At 38.2% G+C, this 20,739-nt stretch overlaps 1 protein-coding gene across 1 annotated transcript in view; it reads right to left on the reverse strand.

The window, feature by feature from the left end:
* RAD23B (RAD23 homolog B, nucleotide excision repair protein) overlaps positions 1 to 20,739 on the reverse strand; it is a 36,563-nt gene that overhangs the window by 2,535 nt on the left and 13,289 nt on the right. The window contains exons 3-9 of the mRNA XM_005154891.3: positions 18,889 to 18,968; positions 14,458 to 14,705; positions 10,865 to 10,920; positions 6,964 to 7,091; positions 3,245 to 3,371; positions 2,122 to 2,249; positions 1,546 to 1,722 (exon numbers count right to left, since the gene is read on the reverse strand). Coding sequence (XP_005154948.1) covers positions 1,546 to 1,722; positions 2,122 to 2,249; positions 3,245 to 3,371; positions 6,964 to 7,091; positions 10,865 to 10,920; positions 14,458 to 14,705; positions 18,889 to 18,968 — 944 coding nt within the window. The remainder of the gene's footprint in view (positions 1 to 1,545; positions 1,723 to 2,121; positions 2,250 to 3,244; positions 3,372 to 6,963; positions 7,092 to 10,864; positions 10,921 to 14,457; positions 14,706 to 18,888; positions 18,969 to 20,739) is intronic.

Raw genomic sequence — 20,739 nt, forward strand, 5'->3', positions numbered from 1 at the left:
TGACACAGTAAGTTACTAGAACAGACTTGGGTGACAGTAATGTTAGTAAGTAACAATACACTGCATTGCTGCAGAATAGAAACTTCAAATACTGCCCATTTAAAACTTTTAATTATATGACACTCAAGATTTTTGATATGAACAGCCTGAAACAAAAGTTCCCATCCTGTGGTTACCAGTATGTAGCCCAACACATTACATTAAGCCATACTTTCAATTGTTCCAAATGAACTTTCACTTTCTATAAAACTGACTACACACTGAAGCCGTAAGAAGTAAGGTAAGAGCAATCTGTTTTGTATAAATCAAAGAACTTGATGTCTGGGACACGATGACAATTTAGAATAGGAATACTAGAGAAGAGCTTATTACTGTGCCAAGGGAAATGGGTTTAGTCTGCACTTAGAGGCATTCAGCAAACCAATTGCCAGTCTTTAACCTAAATGCAACCATTTGGAGATTTTCTTAAAATCATCACAGCACCTGCAAGGCATTTTAGATACATGGCAGATCAAATTTCTCTAAGAAATAATGTCCTATTACCCATTATTAACCTTTCTTAGATTTAACTTCATACTTACAAACAGCACGAACATATCAGCTGTAATATTAGGACACCTAAACTTTGAGGTGTGTCTTTCATGGAAAGCTGAAGTAGCATACAACCTCTGAAGAGGCTGTAGAAGTGATATGCTACTGCATAAAATAGTTCTAACAAAAATGCAGCAGACTTCAGAAGATTATCTGTGAAGAAATACATGGACAGTTTTACTAGACTAGTTTTATTATTTGTCAGTTTCCCAGAGATCTAGAGAATTGACACCTATACTAAAATAGTTCCTTTCCTCACATAACCTTTTGCTTTGGCACGTGAAAAAAACACTGTCTTTAATATACAAAAACAGTACCAAAGCATGACACTGCAATTTGTCCTAAGAAAAATCTCAGAGGCATTACTATCTATTCAAATATGTATTTAGTCAGTGTTACACACAGTATTTATGCACATAATATACCACCCCCAAATGTTTTTTTAGACATGTTTACCTGCATTTGTAGAAACCTATAGTTAACTTATTCTCATGGATAGACAAATAACTGGGTTAAGTAGTGATTTCAACTAAACTACTTAACTACAAGAGCTCTTACTATCCAAGTACTTTGCAAACAGTGCTCATGCAGACACACCTTTGTACCTGGAAACCTTTCACAGCACATTCTACAATAGTACTAGCTAAAGCTTTTCGAAGCGAAATTACTGCCTGAGTTCCCATTCCAGAGGGAAACAGATTCAACCACCACTTATTACAGGCTGTTATCACTTAAAGGTTCTACAACTTCTCAGTAACAGAGATTCAAGAGATTTCAGACTCAACTCCTATAAAGCAAGAAGAAATGTGATTTGAAACAAGACTACAGCAGCTATGAAATATCAAATATAAAAAATTATGCAGATCTACTGAGTATAAGCAAAGTTAAGTTAAGGCATGTCTTAAGCACATACCCTACAGCAACAGCCAAGCATTTCAAATAAAAAAGGCTCACCCTTTCTATAGCTTCTTTTTCCTGAGGTGTTACTTGAATGTAGTTCATGTGACCATTTCCAGCTTCTGCTAGTCCTCCAGTGCTGGCACCATCATCACTGCCAGCTAAACCTTGGCGAGACTCCAACACTGGCTCATTCAACATATGAATAAAGTGTTCCTGGTGTTGGCTTATTTGCTGCAATGCATGGGAGAAGAAATAAATATATTGAAATAAGATATGCTTAAGATTGCCAACAGGCAAGTAAGAATATTTATTTTCAGTGGATTAAGTAGTCAAAAGAATAAGGAAAAAGTTCACTCAATTCAAAAGTGATTAAATATAAGAAATGCAACTTTATGCTTCAGTTCAGTTGCAGTGACCTTTCCCTCTGCCTGATGCCCTCTGCATCTCTTCTAAAGAGACTGAGACCCATTTCTGATGTCATAGAAAACACATTTGATACAGCAACAACTGCTGAAAAGCCAACAGTAGAACCTTATAGCTGTTATTAACACACTATTACTAACAAGCATAACCTTTTCTTGTAAAGCTAAATCAAAATTAGCAGGATTATTTTGTTGTTTCAAGATTCACCTGCAGTAATTGAGGGTTCTCCCTTCCAATCTGCTGTAGCAATGCTGGTAACAGAGAAGGATTTTGCTGAATAATTTGTCTCATCTGCTGGAACTGAGGCTGATTTCGTAAAAACTCAAGTGGATGTCCTGAAAAATGAATGAAACAGCTCATGGTTTAAAGTTACAGATTTTTAACAAAATACATACCTAAACCATAATTGTTGATAGAATCAAGACATGAAAATGGGTAATACACCGCTCACTAAACAATAAAAGCTTACCTCCTCACACTACCTTACTTGAGCTTTAAGCAAGAATTCTTTATACTATGGTTAAAAAATGCATTTTTTTCACCCATCCTTATGCCCTTTATCTCCAGCACTTCTTATGTCTCATCTCTGAGTAACCTCATTCAGAGGCACCTACCCAGCTTACTGTTTTGTCTCTATGCCTACAAGAGCTCTCTTCCTCCTCCAATAGATCAGTTCTATCCTTCACAAGTGAGTCTGCCTTCCCATACATCCTATACGTAGGTACTGCCTTGAACACAGAAGTGTCTAAAGTAGTCCAAAATACTCCATTTCCCCCATTCTCTCCTTATGGATGATATCATGTATACTTCTATCTGCATGTTTAAAACAGCCCTGTATCTTGAACAACGTATCTCTGCCACACCCTACAGATCTTTCCTAGTTCTTAGTTATGCTCCTTTTTCATATGTATCTCCTTAAGACAATTCTCTTCAGGCACCAACCACTCTGCCCATGTGCTGAACTGCTGAGTGAAGAGTTCCAGGTCCTGGATAGGTCTCTTGGGTGCTACACCTCAGAGAGTTACTTCAGGTTTATTCCTTGATATTCCAATTTCAAAGCAGTAAATGCATTAGTATAAGTCAGTTGACAATGCAATTAGCCATAGAAGTAGGAAGCCAGAATTTAAAGTGAGAGAAAACACCATCCCCACATTTATGATCTTACATTTAAATCCAGAATATTGAATAAAAGGAATTGTGCAAGTTCAGAGCATTTTTAGAAGCTTCATGTTTTATTTCAAATATATCCACATACAACAAGCCATTAATTCCAAGCAAGTACCAGAATTGGAATTTCCATGTTACAGCTCTTACTCAATTCACTTCTTACCTCCCAATGAACTGGTAGTTGTAGGTATAGTTGCTACAGCTGCTGCCACTGCTGAAGACTGAGAGGCACCACTGCTTGCTGCTGGAGGAGGGGGTTCAGCCGCAGCCTGATTATCTCTGGGTATGCCCTAAAGCCACAGTACACAAAATTAATCTACAAAATGCTGAAAGATACTTGTTTTACTGCATGACTTTTTTTAATTTAAGAATGAAGAAAAACACATTAATGCTTTCACTGAAAAGAAAAAGCAAGATGCTGTGATAGGGATGCATTTACCACTGAAAGAATACTGTGAAAAGAGTAACTTATTTTTTGAAAAGAAAAATGTAGTTTGTGTAGTGAGATAGTAAAGTATGCACTGCATGAGTTAAAAACGCATTTTACTCTATGAACAAATATGTGCTTTACATCCTGTTAAGATATTTGATATGAGTGAAAAAGTTAAACTAAATATACTGTTACTAGGTTATAGGGTTATGCAAATAAAGCTACATTACAACAACAGAATTGTACACAATGCTAACACTGAGGTTACAAATGCCACACAATCTGGCAAGTAATTGAAAAGGGACGTGAGAATGTGGCTATTTGGACTTCTTTCCTCAACACAACAGTGTGACAAATGTCATTTACTGTATCTTAAGTGTGTAAAGCCCCGTATGTTATCAAATAGTCGCAGTTTAAGAAAGCTGACTTGCATTTTGTTTATCTTCCATTTGCAAACAAACTTTATACAGGAACCAATTGCTCAAGAGAATGAAATTGACTAAGCTGAAAAAGAACAATTATAATAAACTAGAATGTGGGTTATACAACAGAGACAGACCTTACCCTGTTGCCTTTCTCCTGCATGGGAATCCTTCAAATTTCATACCCTAACCATGCTTGCCCCTCTGTCAGTGAAGTCCTGCACCAAAATTTGTCCTTTCCATCCTCCTCCCTGAAGCCTAGAAATCTGGGCAGTCTGGCATGGAACAGAACACCAAGAAAGACTGACGACAAATCCTGCTGATACAGGCAAAGGAAGTTGCCTGACAGGAACGAAAAAGGCAGATTACAGGGCAGTAAACCTCCTGACACACACAGAATCATAGTGGCAGGAGCTATGTTAAACCCAGCCCCACAAGGGCAAGACAATACAAGATCCTCTACCTCACAATACTCAGTTTCTATGGCATCAAAAAAATCGGTTTTTCTACAGTCTTCCAGCATGTTAAATCCAGCTAAGTCTGAGAAGGCAGCAGAATTGGTATAACTATATATTTCACCTATCTTGAAGGCAGTATCCTTCAGTTTGGGAATCATAAAACATAAGGAACAGGGTGGGTGGAAATTTATCATAGAACTTCAGTGTAACCAGAAAATGAAGAGGTTTGGCAAGCCTACCATAGAAATCACTCGTACATAACGCAGATTAAAAATCCTGCTACAACATATTCTTCACATGCTACATTCATCACCATAGCTGAACAAAAAAGACAAATACACAGCTAATATAAAGGCTGCATCTAGAAAGGGAGAAACTTTGCCTTACCTGTGAGATAAGAAGGACATCAAAGTTTAAAATCAGCTAATCATCAAGTCTACATTTAAGCCTCTCAGAGCGATAAACGCAAGTGTTCCCTGTCAGACACTTCACTACCATTATATGGCTTGGTCAGCTTACTACATATCCTTTCCTCTGCAGAACAGGAAGAAAATTCCATTCATAACATAACTGAGGTAACTCACTCTTACCAGTACCTTAGAGAGCACTGCTTAAACACATTTTCTCATAAAATCAGTAATTTCAGGGAATCTAAGTATAACACAGGAATGTGGATTAATCTTAGGAAATTGCTGGTTGATTTCCCCTACTCACAGGCATGTGTTGAGACTGTGATCTTGCCCAGATCAAACAACATATGGTTGTTTAAACCTTAAGCTTGCTCTTGAATGAAAGCACTATGGAAACTAGTCCAACAAAATTTACTTTGAAACAATTTGTCATCTTGAACAGCACTTAACTCTTGAATAAAAGCTTGCAGTTTCACTCTCCAAATAAGCAACACTACATGCAACTGTAATCTTAAAAGACCAGTGAAGTGTATGCATCTTGTTCATATAACTATCCAACAGAATAAAGAATTATAACAATTCACATACAGTTATTTTTGAATGTAAATATCCCTCAGACAGCAAAAGGGCCACTTTTTGACCTTACAGTGGATTAAACAATTGTTTACTGTTTAATTGAGCACCAGAGCAGTTTTTAGCTGACAGTGCTCTCCGCAGACGAATAATCACATCAGGCCCAGCACAAAGAATGTAGCAGAATTAAAACTGAACATTTACAGTTGGAAGGGACCTACAGTGATCAGCTTGTCCAACTGCTTGACTACTTCAGGCCTGACCAAAAGTTAAAGCATGTTATTAAGGGCACTGTCCAAATGCCTCAAAGATTGACAGGCATGTGGTATCAATCACCTCTCCAGGAAGGCTGTTCAGTGTTTGACCACCCTCACAGTAAAAGAAATGTTTCCCAAAAATTTCCAGACTAAGAGGATACAACCAACAGCCTGGTTGTTGGAGGAAAGATGGGATTCCTTCTTAATTAACAGTTAGGAAATCCTTGGGTCAAAAGGAAATCTGAATTCAAATGACTCCAAAGATCAATCTGGGGCAGAGAAAAAGCAATGATGCCGTTTGAAATTGAGACCTCCTTCCATGACCACAGCTCAAGGACATAGGATTATACCTAGATCATCAGCCATGAAGCCAAGAAAACTGAAGAGCTTTTAATGTGAATCACGGACAAGTGGAATCTTTCAGGTCTCATTTAAGCAACAGCTACATGTTAAGTAAAGATACTCTACTGACACTTTCTTTCCAGCATTTTATAGGTACCTCTGGTGTACTGATTCTTTAAACCACGACAGTGGTATACACTTAGAGCTCTCAACACCCTAATCCTACTCTGCATATTTCATAAAAGATAACACTGATGATAGTTTGAAGGTAGGCAGAGGGTCAAAGAACAGTGTCATCAATGGATTAGTATTAACTGAAGAAAAGCTTCTCTGATGCAGCAGGATGGTAAGGAACATGTTTAGACCTCAGCAGATCAAGAGCAGTTTGAAAGACTTTGCAACAACAGGATTTTTCTAGAAGGACAATATAAGTCTGCCAGCTTATGGGGTCTCTTCTCCAAAACACTGCTAAAATTAAAACACCAGTTAAATTAAAAACGCTTCAAAAAAAACTTTCAAACCTTTGTTTGGAAAGTCTATGATCAAGAACACTGTGCATTACTAGTAAAAACAATGAACTGGAACTTCAAAAAAAAGGCCTTTGTGACATTACACATACTAATATAAAATTTGTGGTGACAGCTAATGCTTGTCACCAAGGTGTGATGAAATCATTCCTTGGGCAGGCCACTGGCAGTTCAAACTATCCCTGTTAACTGGACACACTTCACATACACTTCCATACAGATCAGCAAAGAATAAAAGCAAAGTAGTGGTAGAAGCAATTAGAGATGACTTCACTATTTCCTGTAACCCTTCAAAATCCAAATCTCAGACTCCCCGATGCTCTGTTGTTATTCCTCTATGAACATGTATTACTCTCACTGCTTGGCTAATAGCCAAACCAACCAAGTAAATCATAGTTAAAATTATTCTCTAGTGAGGACAAAATGAAGTGAAAGAACAAGGTGCAGATAAAAAAATGCTCACCATTAAAAGATATTCCACTGCTCTGTCAGGATTGTTGAAGCTAGCCCGCAGCGCTGTAATTACTTGCTCTCGTTCATAGCCCATTGACATGATCTCAGTCACCATATTCTCATAGGACTGACCTGTCACTAGAAGTAACATGACCACCATATTAAGGCAAAAAAGGCACAGAAAAGTTTCAATGGATAAATTTCATTTCTACCCGAATCCAAGTCACTCATTGAAGAGCGAAGAATAGCTTGTATTAAACTTGCCATGGTTCTGTTGCTTTAATCCCAAATATATTCTGTCTTTTTTTTCCATTATGCATTTGATTAAAATCATAGAAGGTAACAAACACAATGCAAACTTCTATTGAGAAAAGCAGCACTTGTGATACTTCTGTACTTATAATTGAAATAATATTCCCTACAATTTTATCTAAGGTCAAGGGCATCCTCAATACAGAATTCTTGATGTAATCAAGAAAAGTCTCCTGCAGTGTAAATTTGAAATTAAACTTTCTAGGCAGAAATCTGCCTCTGAAACTGTTAGCTATTGAGGTTTTTCTAAATGCAGACTTTACCCTATGCTATGGTTAGATAGATGACAAATAGTGACAACCAAGGTACAACTGTGTATTGCTCCCTGCTGCTTGCTGTTGATGACCAAAGTAATTAAATCAATTTAATATGGACCACTTAAGTCAGGCAGAACACTTAAAGTTAGGGTTGATGAGAACAAGTTATCTCATTTAATTCATGTATATTTGACTAGGCATCCATCACATCAAATCCCCTACCTCTTACAGTATAAATGGACTAAAATTGGCCCATATCAGCAACTAGCAAGAGAAAAGCGTACACACACTATGTATGATGCAACTGAAGGACAACTGATCCCTACAATAATGGTACTGTAGGGAAAATTACTATCTCTTTTCACAACCCATTTTTCCCCTTTCTTAAAAGCAAGTCCAGCAAATTCAACAAAATTGAAAAAAATAACTACCCTATTATAAATTTTAATTAAGTAATATCTTAAAGGTTATTTTCCCATGCAAAACCAGAGTGTGTGTGTACAGAAGCAATAAACCAAGCCAAAATACCATGTCCTCCCTTGGATAAAGGTATTCCTCATTTCAGTGAAACCCTAATACTGACTTTAACACTAGCAAGTTAGTGGCAGGAGAGTTAAATAATTACCAGTCACCATCAGCCCAACAAATTAAAAAAGTAGAGTAAACAAATGCTGTTAGAGCTACTCCATTAAGACAAGTAAGTCACAATTAGCAGAACCAAGTAAAACCTCAAGTTTTATTCCCCTTGGGAGAAGGTGCTGAACTCAAGCCAACATTAACATAATCACATTGCTTGATTTTTAAAGGATGCTTCTAAGTAGTCAGTGGATTTATGACTGAAGGCAAAATACTCAATAAAAAATAATAAAACAGCCATAGCCCAAGTATACTTGTGCATTATCTATAAACAATGGATCTATAACCCTTGACTAATTTGAGTATTACTGTTCAGTTCTCAAAATGATAGTGCTGACCTGAGTTTAACAAACTGTAAGTTCATGTCTGCATACAAAACTGTCATTTTACATCTACCTTCATTTTTTCAAAGACATAAAAAAAATCTCCTAAACTTCAATATAGATACATATTTCTGTATGTATTTTCAGAGAAGCAAAAAAGCCAAGTCAATAACTGCCCCAACACAATGATTTTGCTAAACTTACTACTCATGTCCTTTCCTAGACAGCTCTAGTTCAGCTTGTTTAGTTTGTTTTAGCTAACAAACTTATCAACCAAACAGCAGACAGAACACCTTTTGATCTAATTACTTAGCACTTAAACCTTTCTGTAGCACTCTTTCAGTATAAGCTAGGTAGAGACTAAAACAGTATGAAGTATTTGGTAGAAAAAAAAAACCCTGCAAAAAGGTCAACTTCCTGTGGACAGACCGCTACATAAGCCATAATTAAAAGCCAAAGAAGAAAAAGGAATTATTGTGAATTTAGGCACATGTACTTCATATACAGTCTACTTACACAAGTTATGCAAAATAAGATGAATAATAATTTAGGAATTGAACACCATCAGTGTCATGATCTAGAGTCACGCCTATCTCTACATTGTGCTACTGGGAATATGAGGACAATGCTGAAGTGATTCTGCTTTTTGCTTTTGTCTTTTGAAAGAACATTTTGGAGCTGGATTAGCTTTCAAATTCCAGTTCGTCACACTCCCCACAGCAATTCCTGTCCCATGCCCTAAATAAAGCTTAGGCTGCTCCCGTGAAAGATACAGTTGCACAGAAACTGCAAGATATGCAGATCCTTGTGCAGCACACAAAGCCACATGAGTTTTCAATCAGCATACCTAACTGAAAACAAAAGCAAATTCGTAGAAATCAATCCCTGCTTTTAAAGTGAAGTCAATTATCTTCAGACAATGTAATTGAAAAGCCATAGTAAGAGCATGCCTAGGATCCTACTTAGGACAATGCTAAATAAATTTGCGCAAGCAAATTCCTTTTAGGACAGAGTTTAAAGAAAAAGAACCATAGGGTTCATGCCTATTGTCTTTGAATTTTGGCATCTAACCCTTGCAGTATGCTTACCCAGGAAATTACACTTAATGCCTGGGTATTTTCAAATTGTTAGGGACACGTGGGTTTACTGCATCAGATACCAATCAGAGAACTTTCATATAAAATGAACAGTGAGGTGATACTCACACTGAAAGATTTTATTTGGTTTTTTTCTTTTTTTATTCCAAAGGTAACTGAATGAGGACCATCACCTTAAACAAACTTCTTAGCCATTATTGTTAACATATGTATTTGTGATGACCAGATCTTGACCACCAAGGTAGAATAAATGTCTAATGAGGCCTGCAGCTTCTCTGATAGGAGCACTTTAAAAATGTAATGGAACTTGACTGGTTGTCTCCTACAGTATCTATAAGCTATTTCAGCTCATCTATTTCTTCAGCCTAAAACAGTATGTCGTAACGTAAGACCTAAGCTGCAAACAGACAGACTAAACCTTGTGGCTACCACCAACGTGCATAAAACATACTGCTGCTCCTAAATCACTCTGGGCTACTTAATCACAACACCTACCTCCAATATATCAACACACCCCTACACAAAAATGTAAGTGAAACTCTTTGATCAGTGTGTAACTCTTTGTACCAAGTGGCAGCTTAATATTTACAGAAGTAGGACAAAGTAAAAAAAAACCTCCCTCTTATTTCTGTCTTAAAATCCTACACAAAAAAAAGTCCTCTCTGAAAAATTTAAGTAGGAGTTGTGGATTTCACTAGTAATTTCCTACCTACCAGAATGAGCATAAATGTGGGGCAGAACTTCCTATCTATTGTTTTTACCCTGTTTATTCCAGTGATAAACAAAACCACTTAAACTGTCAAAAGAAAAATGAACTGACTGTAAGTACACAAAAGCATTAATTCCTCAATCCAGATAGCACTTAATTAATCTAATCTAAATGTGTCAAAAGACAGTATTGTCAAAGGTGGAACATGAATAATAAAGGCATCCATTTTATCAAACCTGCACACTGAGAAGCAAAGGTGAAAAGTATATACATATTTACATCCAGTCTTCTATTCAAGCCACTTCAAACTGAAATTACGGCAAATTGGGGAAAAAAAGAAGACAGGAATTATAAGGATCTTCCCCTTTTACACAATAAAACTATATGAAGTGCAACATTGTTCAGTAAAGAAGTTCTTGATGTTGATTTTAAGGTATCAACTTCAGGTCTTAAAGAAGAGTACTTTGATTATAACTTAACAATGACAGATACAGAGGACAATGTCAGTAGCTGCTAATCTGTCATTTGTTTCTGCTGCACCAAAATAATGTCTACATTAAAAAAACACTCCACTTACCAAGTGCACTTATAGCATCCTCAAAAAGATTTGATCGAGATGTATCACCTGTTGTACTGTAAGATGAAGACAAGTGCAATGGTAATTACAAAACTTTGGAAAACTTCCTGTTTTTCAAAAAAGCAGCAGCAGCTGTAACTCTAATAGCCCCTTTTGTTTCTAAAAAACAACAAAGCTTTCCAAAGAGCTCTCTCTTAGACTTACAGTGAGATCAGACTTTTACAAACTTACAAACTTTCCCACTACCCCCCAGTAGTTTGGCTCTTGCCCATCTGCTCAAGGATTGGCCATTTGCTTGAATCATTTAAAGGATGGAAGAACAAGGCAGATTTTCAAAGCACACAGCAGTCTCACTAACTGCTTCCCCATAGTTGCCAGTTTGACCTCAATGAGGAATATAAACTGCTAACATTTGCAATTACTCCATCTCAAGTTATCAAAACTGTTAAATTAAAGGATTAAAGGCTCACCTCCACAAACACCAAGGAACACAAAGGCACAACCCCAGGCAGAGGAACCTCAGTTAACACAGAGCAAAGGGTGCCCCATTCCTGGCTCTTCCCAGCACTGCCACTGAAAGCACCAGCCCCTTGGTCTCCCCGTGACACCCCGATGAGTCAACAGGAGAGGCTCTCCAGGTCTCCACACAGACCAAAGAGCATTACTGCCTACAGGGTATTGCAACACCATGGGGTGCCAGAAAAAAACATTTGGCAATTGTGCAAGACTTATCACGGGATATCATGGGGAAGAACCAAAGGGAGGTAAACAGAAGCATCAAGGCACCCTACAGATGAAAAGCATGACTAAAGAGGAAAAAAAAAAAAACAAACCCAAAAAACAGGGCATGAGAAGGAAATGGGCCACAGTCACATGTAAACAGCACCTCCTGGCCATACCCTGCACCTGACTACCAGTCCATCCTGCATTCTAATTAAATTCCATTTCCAACTACCATAACTATTTTTCATGCTGGAGATGTCTGTATTCTACATGCATGTGTGTGTATAGAAGTTTTAACTGCCCACAGCTGGACACTGAACAATGAGCCACAGGGATCCACATGCCTGTGAAGCCAGCAACTGCAGAGACCAGACACTGTGGAAGTCTCAGTGCCAGCAACTGGGAAAGCAATCAAGGGCTCTGTATGTGTCTGAGGTGTTGGTAACTGAAGGGACAAAACATGAGCATTCTGTGTGGAGGCATACACTGGAATGTGTGTAATCACCCGCAAGCACCAAGCTTGACTACAGTAAGTAGGATTGATGCTTGAGAGCTGGTTATTGACTGGCTGTAAATTAAGAGCCAGCTGCCGCAGCGACTGGAGTGTCTGAGAGAGGAGCTGCTGGAAAGACTGTCATGTCAGAGGGTCAGCTACTGGTAAAGTTATAGGCCTCAACCAGCTAGTGAAGAGATCTGTTCATATGGCAATGAATGAGGCAACTGGGAGACCAGAGGGGACTAGCTACCAGGTTCAGTGAATATCTACAGTCAGTTCCTAGATTAATCCTCTGTGTGTGTGTGCATGCATGCATATGCATACAAAGAGAATCTGAGTATCAGCAACTGGAGCAGGGTTGCAGGGCTCAGGCTGTCACACGGCCAGGTATCAAAAACCTAAGAGACTGGGAGATCTAGGGATCAGGTATTGAAACAGACTAAGGCCAGCTGCTGGACAAATTTGTACGGTTCATTTGTATGCCTGTACATATGTATTCTGCACTAATAGGCTTTGCCTTGAGTAGCCTGAGGGGAACAAAACGCAACTGCTGTGCTGTATGGTTAAGTGCCCTTTGTTTCACGCCTGTGTTGACCTATATAGCCAGCCATATATTTAAATATATACATACTGTGTGTATGTACTGGGAATAAGCATTCAGTCTTGATACCTGACAGGCCTGGGATCATGGAGCTACACCAGCCCCGCATCTATCAGCTACCAGAGCTGACAACTCCTATCAGCAAATGAAAGATAATCAGATTAATCTGAATGAGTTTTCTGAAGACGCCACTAAAAAATCTAACAAGATGTTTACAGAGATGCATTTTATTAATTCAAAAAATAATACTAATTCCAACAAGAATGCTTCACTAATATGAATTATAAGTAAAAAAGATCAAAGTGAAACAAGGCACCAGCTTGCTTGGCCATGGTTCAATATGCCTTCATCAGCCTCAGTACCCTAATTGCTAAAGCAAATCAGAAACAAGCAGCACTCACTGAAATTAAGGCAGGTGGCAACTACAATGTATTTAGTTAAATTACCTCTTGCCTCCTGTTACGTATGTAAGGCTTCCTTACTGCAGTTTTACATACTGTAATCTGTACATGGAAAACCTGGAAAGCACTTGTTTTAGTATTAAATATCAGACTGATCTTTGAACCTACTGGAGAAGCTGAGCAGCAAAAAAAAAATAAACAAACTACAGCCATTAACATTAAAAAATAATAATTTAAATTTATTCCACTGGTAAATAAAGCTTCATCTGTATTCCATTTTTAAAATACATCTATTTCTTAGAATTCCAAAATTAAATCATTGATTAGGCTTCCAAGCGCAAGAAATTTGTGACATTTTCAAGATATTAGGCAATTGCAAGTTTTGTTTCCTTATCATCAGTATCTGATAGTGTTTAAATACAACCACTTCAAAGATTAATGTCTTGTGCACCACATAAATAACATACAGATCAAAAACCAGCTTATGAAAATGTATAACGCTATGTAGCACTGCAAGTGCCATTACAGTTAATAGCATTTTTATCCTGTGCAAACTAAGCAACTTAAAGTGAGCAAAATAAGCCACAGTATCCAACAGGGATGAAACTTCTAATTTCCATTTGATTTTCTTAAATGTAGAGAATTTAGGTTAAAAACTACCCCAGCTCCCACAGCTATCTGCAGATGGGTCAAAGAGCATTCAGAACAAATAAGCTTGTAGTTTTAAGTCATTACATTATTAAGAGCAATACTGCATTTTGGGAAAACAACAACAAAAAAAAACAAACCAAACAAAACAAAAAAAAACACCCCAACAATAAAACAAAAAACCAACAACAAAAAAAACCACCAACCAAACAAACAAAAACACCCACCAAAAAAACTATTTCCAGAAACTAAGAGATTCTTGCAACAATAAAGAACTTATTGTTTAAGTCTAACCAGCAAGACTTAAAACACAATCAGAGGTCTGTGAACAGGATAGGACACACCCCTCTAAGGCTTTTTAAGAGCTTTATGAGTAGATCTCCATGCAGGTGAATATCCTCAGTCTGAAAAGAAACTTGTGCCACAGTAACTTTGAAATGCCTAACAGGAGTACAACCCTGTGTCATGCAAGTCTCCACTTCATAGGTTTAGTCCCAAGATCACACTTTCCACCAGAGAAGGTGTAAGCAGTGATGGACACTTCTTACCAGCATATTACAATGTTATACTTGAGCCAAAGTCTGAAGTTACAGCTAAGAAAAAGGAAAAATTATGTAGAACTGAGAAAATGACTGAACTAATACTGTAATGGAAAACTCAACAAAATCAAAACTTGAAGCAATAGAAATGGACAACTAAAGCATTTTTGGAGTCTCATCTGTACCTGTCAGTTGACGATGGACTGACAGCAGCTGGTGCCTCAGGTAGTTCTTCTGCTAGCTTCTCTTCTTTAGGATCATTCACAGGTTCTGATTCACAGGCAACTACATCTGGTGCTGGTGGTAGAGGAGCAGGAGCTGGTACAGGGGCAGCATCAGGGACTGGTGCAGTGACTGGTGTGGGAGCTACAGTCGTTGAGCTAGTGGCAGCAGTAGCATTTGACTGCTGCATTGCTCCAGTTGCTGCTTTGGCCTACAGGAGGACAACAGAATTCAGAGCACAAAGCTCTAAGCTCCTAAACTCATGCTTTCTATAGTCAGTGTACCAATTAAGTTCTGTTAAGACCATTTGTATTTAACACTGCTGCCTCAACATCCAGCATGACATTAAAGCACTGAACACATTAGATTTATAATGTATCACTGCATTTAAACAGGCAATTGACAGGGTCAGTAAAGTACTTAATTATACACCTAAGCAGCCACACTATTTTAGCATGAAGTAAAATGCAAAGACTACATATTTATAGACCGCAACATTTTAAATACGAAAACAATCTTCTGCTTTACAAAAGCACATTTTTCAGAAGATGACAAGTATAACAAGCATAAGGTTTTTTCACCACTCAAATGTGGAAAAAAGTGCTAAAGTCAGAAATCACATTTCACCATTAATTCTATTCGGATTGGTTTTGGGACCAAACTTGTTCATCTTTGTCAGTGACATGGACAGTGGGATTGAGTGCGCCCTCAGCAAGTTTGCTGATAACACCAAGCTGTGTGGTTCCGTTGATACACTGGAAGGAAGGAATGCCATCCAGAGGAACCTTGACACGCTTGTGAGGTGGGCTGATGCCAACCTCATGAAGTTTAACCATGACAAGTGCAAGGTCCAACACCTGTGTCAGGGCAATCCCAGGCACAGCTACAGGTTGGGCAGAGAGGAAATTCAGAGCAGCCCTGCGGAGAAGGACATGGGGGTGTTGGTCGATGAGAAAATGAACATGAGCCGGCTTCAGTGTGCACTTACAGCCCAGAAAGCCAACTGTATCCTGGGCTGCATCAGAAGGAGCGGGACGAGCAGGTTGAAGGAGGTGATCCTGCCCCTCTACCCTGCTATCCTGAGAACTCACTTAGGAGTACTGTGTGCAGTTCTGGTGTCCTCAACATAAAAAGGACATGGGACTGTTGGAACAAGTCCAAAGGAGAGTCATGAGGATGATCAGGGGACTGGAGCACCTCCCGTATGAAAACAGGATGAGAAAGTTGGGGCTGTTCAGCCTGGAGAAGAGAAGGCTGCGTGGAGACCTCATAGCAGCCTTCTAATATCTGAAGGGGGCCTACAGGGATGCTGGTGAGGGACTATTCATTAGGGAGTGTAGTGATAGGACAAGGGGTAACAGATTCAAACTTAAACAGGGGAAGTTTAGACTGGATATAAGGACAAAGTTCTTTACTGTTAGGGTGGTAAGGCACTGGAATGGGTTGCCCAGGGAAGTTGTAAATGCTCCATCCGTGGCAGTGTTCAAGGTCAGGCTGGATGAAGCCTTGGGTGACATGGTTTAGTGTGAGGTGTCCCTGCCCATGGCAGAGGGTTGGAACTAGATGATCTTAAGGTCTGTTCCAACCCCCACTATTCTATGATTCTAGATCCTATGACCCTATTTGCTAGAAAATGAGATGCTAAACAATTTAAACTTAACCTGCAGTAAGTTTTATTTATGCACTCCTTATATTCAAAGCACTACATAAATGGTTCCACAGCAATCAATATTGGGCCCAGTGCTGTTTAGTATCTCATAAATCATCTGGAAGATAGGATCAGGTGTACCCTGACCATGTTTACTGACAAGACCAAACTGAGTGGGGAAGTGAGTACTTAGGGAGGGAAAGCCACCCTGTAGAATGACCCGGACAGGCTGGAAGAGTTGGGCAGAAAGAACCCTATGAAGTCCGTCAAGGACAAGTGTAAAGTCTTGCATCTAGGACAACATAATCCATGAGTGCAGCACAGGCTTGGATCTATCCAGCTGGGGAACAGGCCTCCAGAGAAGGATTTGAGGGTTGGTCCTGATGGATAAGTTCAATGTGAGTTAACAGTGTGCAGCTGTGGCAAAGAAAGCCAACAGGGATTAAAGACATCATTACCCCACTCCACTCAGTGCTTTTCAGACCACAACTGCAATACTATTTTCTTCTGGTCCCTGCTATACAAAAAGATGTGGATGGGCTGAACAGGGTCCAGAGAAATGCTTCAAACATGATCGAAGGACTGGGCAGAATCCTATGTGAGGAAAGGCTGAGAGAAATGTGTTTGTTCAGCACAGGGAAAATAAGCCTCAGGGGAAACCTCATCATCATGTTCCAGTACTTAAAGGGTGGCTACAAATAAGATGGAGATTCCCTTTTTACAAGGAGTCACATGGGAAAAAATGAGAGGTAATGGGCACAAGTTACTCCCAGGAGATTCTGACAGGACATGTTCATAATGAAAAAAATCAGCCATTGGAATCAACTCCCCAGTGAAGTGGTGGATTCCCCAATATTGGATGCTTTTCAGATTTGGCTGGACAGGGTGCAGATGCCTAGTCTAGATCATGCTTTTCCAAGAAAGGCTGCACCAGTTAATCCTTGAGGTCCCTTCCAAGCTGGTGTTATATGAGCTGTAGATGGGGGGTTGGGGAGGAGAGTCCCAACATTACTGTAAGGGTGGTGAGGCACTGGAATGGGTTGCCTAGGGAAGCTGTGAATGCTCCATCCTTGGTGGTGTTCAAGGCCAGGTTGGACAGAGCCTTGGGTGGCATGGTTTACTGTAAGGTGTCCCTGCCCACAGCAGGGGGGTTGGAACTAGATGATCTTGAGGTCCTTTCCAACCTTAACTATTCTATGATTCTATGATAAATAACATTACACATACTTAAGTTCTGTAGTGACCACCAAAAATCCAGCAGAATCAAGGACTACCAAATCTATAGCAATAAATTTAGAGTGGTTAATACTGGCATATAATTGTGACTTAATCTTCACATCTCTATTGGAAACATGAATTTTTCTTGGGTGCAATATTAATCCTATCATATAGAGATTACACTTTTAAGAATGCATGTAGCTTTCAGCTAAAGGATTATGTTCTTGAAAGCTGTGTCCTATGACTATCCTTGAGTGACAAGCCTGACCCCATCTCTGCCTTACTGAGAGAAACAGCTGAACTTTAACAAAACACGACTACTTATTCAAGGTGAATCACTCTCAGACAACGTTTGCTTAAACTAAGAAAGATGTATTTCCTCCTTTTGTCTAAAGGAAAGGTGAGGCTGAGAGCAAATGGCTTCCAATATGACTCACAAAGCACATTTTAAGAAGCATTTAAAGAAAAACATTGAAACATGTCTGAGCATCAAAGTTAGGGGTTGTGCTTATGTGACAAGGCATGCCTTATCTAGAAAAGAATCAAACAAAGCAAAACTGAGGTCAACAGACTTAGCAAAAAGACTTTAATACTGAAGAAATGCCCAACTCCAAAACACAGGTACTTTTTAATATAAGGTACTGCATTTAACAGGTCTTCATGAAGATCTGTTTTTTCTTCTGCTATAAACCAAAATGCAAGCTGTACTCTGAAATACCATCTGCACCTGTTTTCTTATACTGATAAATGCCTCTTCTCCACACAACCCACAGACTAAAACATTGTTTCTTCAGGAAGACTGCAATAACAGTTAAATTCAAACAGAGAATCTAAAGAGCCAAACCAAACAGAAATGAAGGGCAAATTGAATATGTGTTTTCTTTAACAGGGAGGACTTCTAACTCCAAAATTAACTTATTTCATGACAGAAATTAAGTCAGTTTTATGCAGATCCCAAAGGTCTGAAGTGGCTAGAAAATCAGTGGCTTGATTCCCAGAAGCAATCTTGCAACTGGTTAAGAGGAGACACTTCAAATACACGCCACATGCCTCTGTTTGCCACTGCAGTAATTCAAAACTCAAAGGTTTGTTGATTGGCATAGGTATCCTTTCTTTACTGGTTTAAGCTGTTGAGTTTGACAAAAGAAACAGCTAGGAATTTTGAAAAGCAACATGGCAAGACTGGAAGAGTTCTGTACAGATTTAGTAACAAATGTTCCCTTTTTCCTTTTAATATTATCACAGGAAAGATAACAGAAAGACAATAAAAAAAAAACAATAAAATCAGGCACTGACAAGTTTAGTCTTCAATGTAAGCATTCAGCACAGAACAAAAATAACAATCAGCATAGGCCAGCTAGAACTCTGAAGTAATATTTCATACCTATTCACACAAGCATTTATTTTTACTGTTGACAAAAACTTTCACATAATCAAACTTGACTTGTTTTAAGGATAGGCACATACAATCAGTCATCACAATTAAAAGAAAAATAATGCAACTGCTTTTTTGAAGATAATTACTCACTTTTGTCACCATAACAACCACAAAGTTCTTCTCATCTATTTTGTATTCCTTAAGAGCAGTATCGTCATTAAGGATTTTACCTGGCAAATTAAACAAATATAAATTAAGAAGTTATTAAACAGATCATTAGATGATTTCGAGATTCTTTCATAAAGTTCAAACAAAAGCACGTAAAAAACACATTTTATGCAGATTAATAACCTTACAAAAAATGGTTTAAGTATTAAGCTTTGGCAGTAGAGCTGCCATAATTTTCTTCCTATGCTGTCCACAGGACTCGTTAGCTTGAAACCTGTTGCTCCAAGTGATGAAGATGCTTCAAATAATTCAAAACAGAAGCATTAAATATCTAGCAAAAGATTTATTGGACCTTTAACACAGATACAAGTAATGTACACAAAAAGCTTCAGCATAAAATAATCTTAACTAAGTAACTTATGACTGCTTACACACTCAGACACAGGAAGAAAATTCCTTTCTGCTTTTGTTTGCTGTTCAGATGCAGTAAACTATTTACAGTTCCCAAAGTCTGCCACAGACTAAGTTCATCTGCATGTATTTGTGACTTTTCAACTTTAACAACTTAAAAGAAGGCTAAAGCTTTAGAAAAAGTGAGAACCATTCAATATCCTCCCACCTTGACAGATGAAAAAAAAAAAATATCAGAAAAAAACTTTTGAAGCTTCATACTCAGAGATAGTCCTGTGGGGAAGTAGATTTGTCTCACGCTTAAAAGAACTGAGAAACACATTAAATCACAGACTTTCCTTTTTTTAAAACATCAGCTGATTTAGAGGCAGTACCACAAATCAGAACACTACATGTATTTCGCACCACTTTCCCATTTCAAAAGGATAATTTTCACAACCACTCTCAGTGCTAGTGGAATACACCACCTAACTGTGTTTAGCAGGATACAAGCTTATCCTGATGACTGCAAAGTAATCAGGCAACATAAGCACATTATGACACTTTGAAAACAGATGAGGTGCCACTGTCTTACTTTACTGGTTCTACCAGTCTTGCAGGTCAAACACTGAATATATCATATATACTGTAGCAGTAGTAATACCTGCAGCAGATGGTGCAGTATCTGACTCAGAACCTGCACAGGTTTCCTTACAATTTTCAGGTTTATAGGCACTTTGGAGGAGGAGCCTGTACAATGTATACATGCAGAAATCCTACACTTTCAGGACACACCACTCAGGGTTTCTAAACTTTACCCTAGTAAAGACAACACAACAGATCTATCGCACCTCTCATTAACATAAGTTTATAAAAAAAAAGCAAGCATTTTTTAATAATAAATGGTATACTTTTATACTGTTATGTTCAGCTGGGATGCTACTCTCCTTTACAAAACTATAAAAATTTTACAGCTCATTTTAATCAAAGTAAAAATGTCATCAATGCACATTTGTCATATCTCCTATCCAAGAAAAAAACATAAAAAACCAAAACACATACTAATTTTTTGTATAGTCTTCGATTCTAAATCTTATTTCCTAATGTTTGTGAGGATTATGTAATGCTGAAGATAAATTCAAGCTTCTAAAAATATTTACCACATCGTATGATCATATGCAACCTTGTTTTTGTTAATCATAGAAATGTAGTATTAAGAGCATCATGCAATTATACATATTGCACAAGGCCTTCTGCCTTATTCATATTTGTTTTTATATATGACTTTTACTTTCCTGTTCTTGATGCACATTCCCTTCACTGAAGTACATGGAACATAAAGTTTTCTAGAGTCCTAAAGAGTCCATACAAACACAGAGAGACTCCAACGTCTCTTCCATTAGCATCTTTCTATTGCGATTAGCGGTTTTAGCATCATAAAAA

Source organism: Melopsittacus undulatus, chromosome Z (assembly GCF_012275295.1).
Source record: "Melopsittacus undulatus isolate bMelUnd1 chromosome Z, bMelUnd1.mat.Z, whole genome shotgun sequence".
In the NCBI taxonomy this organism is placed as follows: domain Eukaryota; kingdom Metazoa; phylum Chordata; class Aves; order Psittaciformes; family Psittaculidae; genus Melopsittacus; species Melopsittacus undulatus.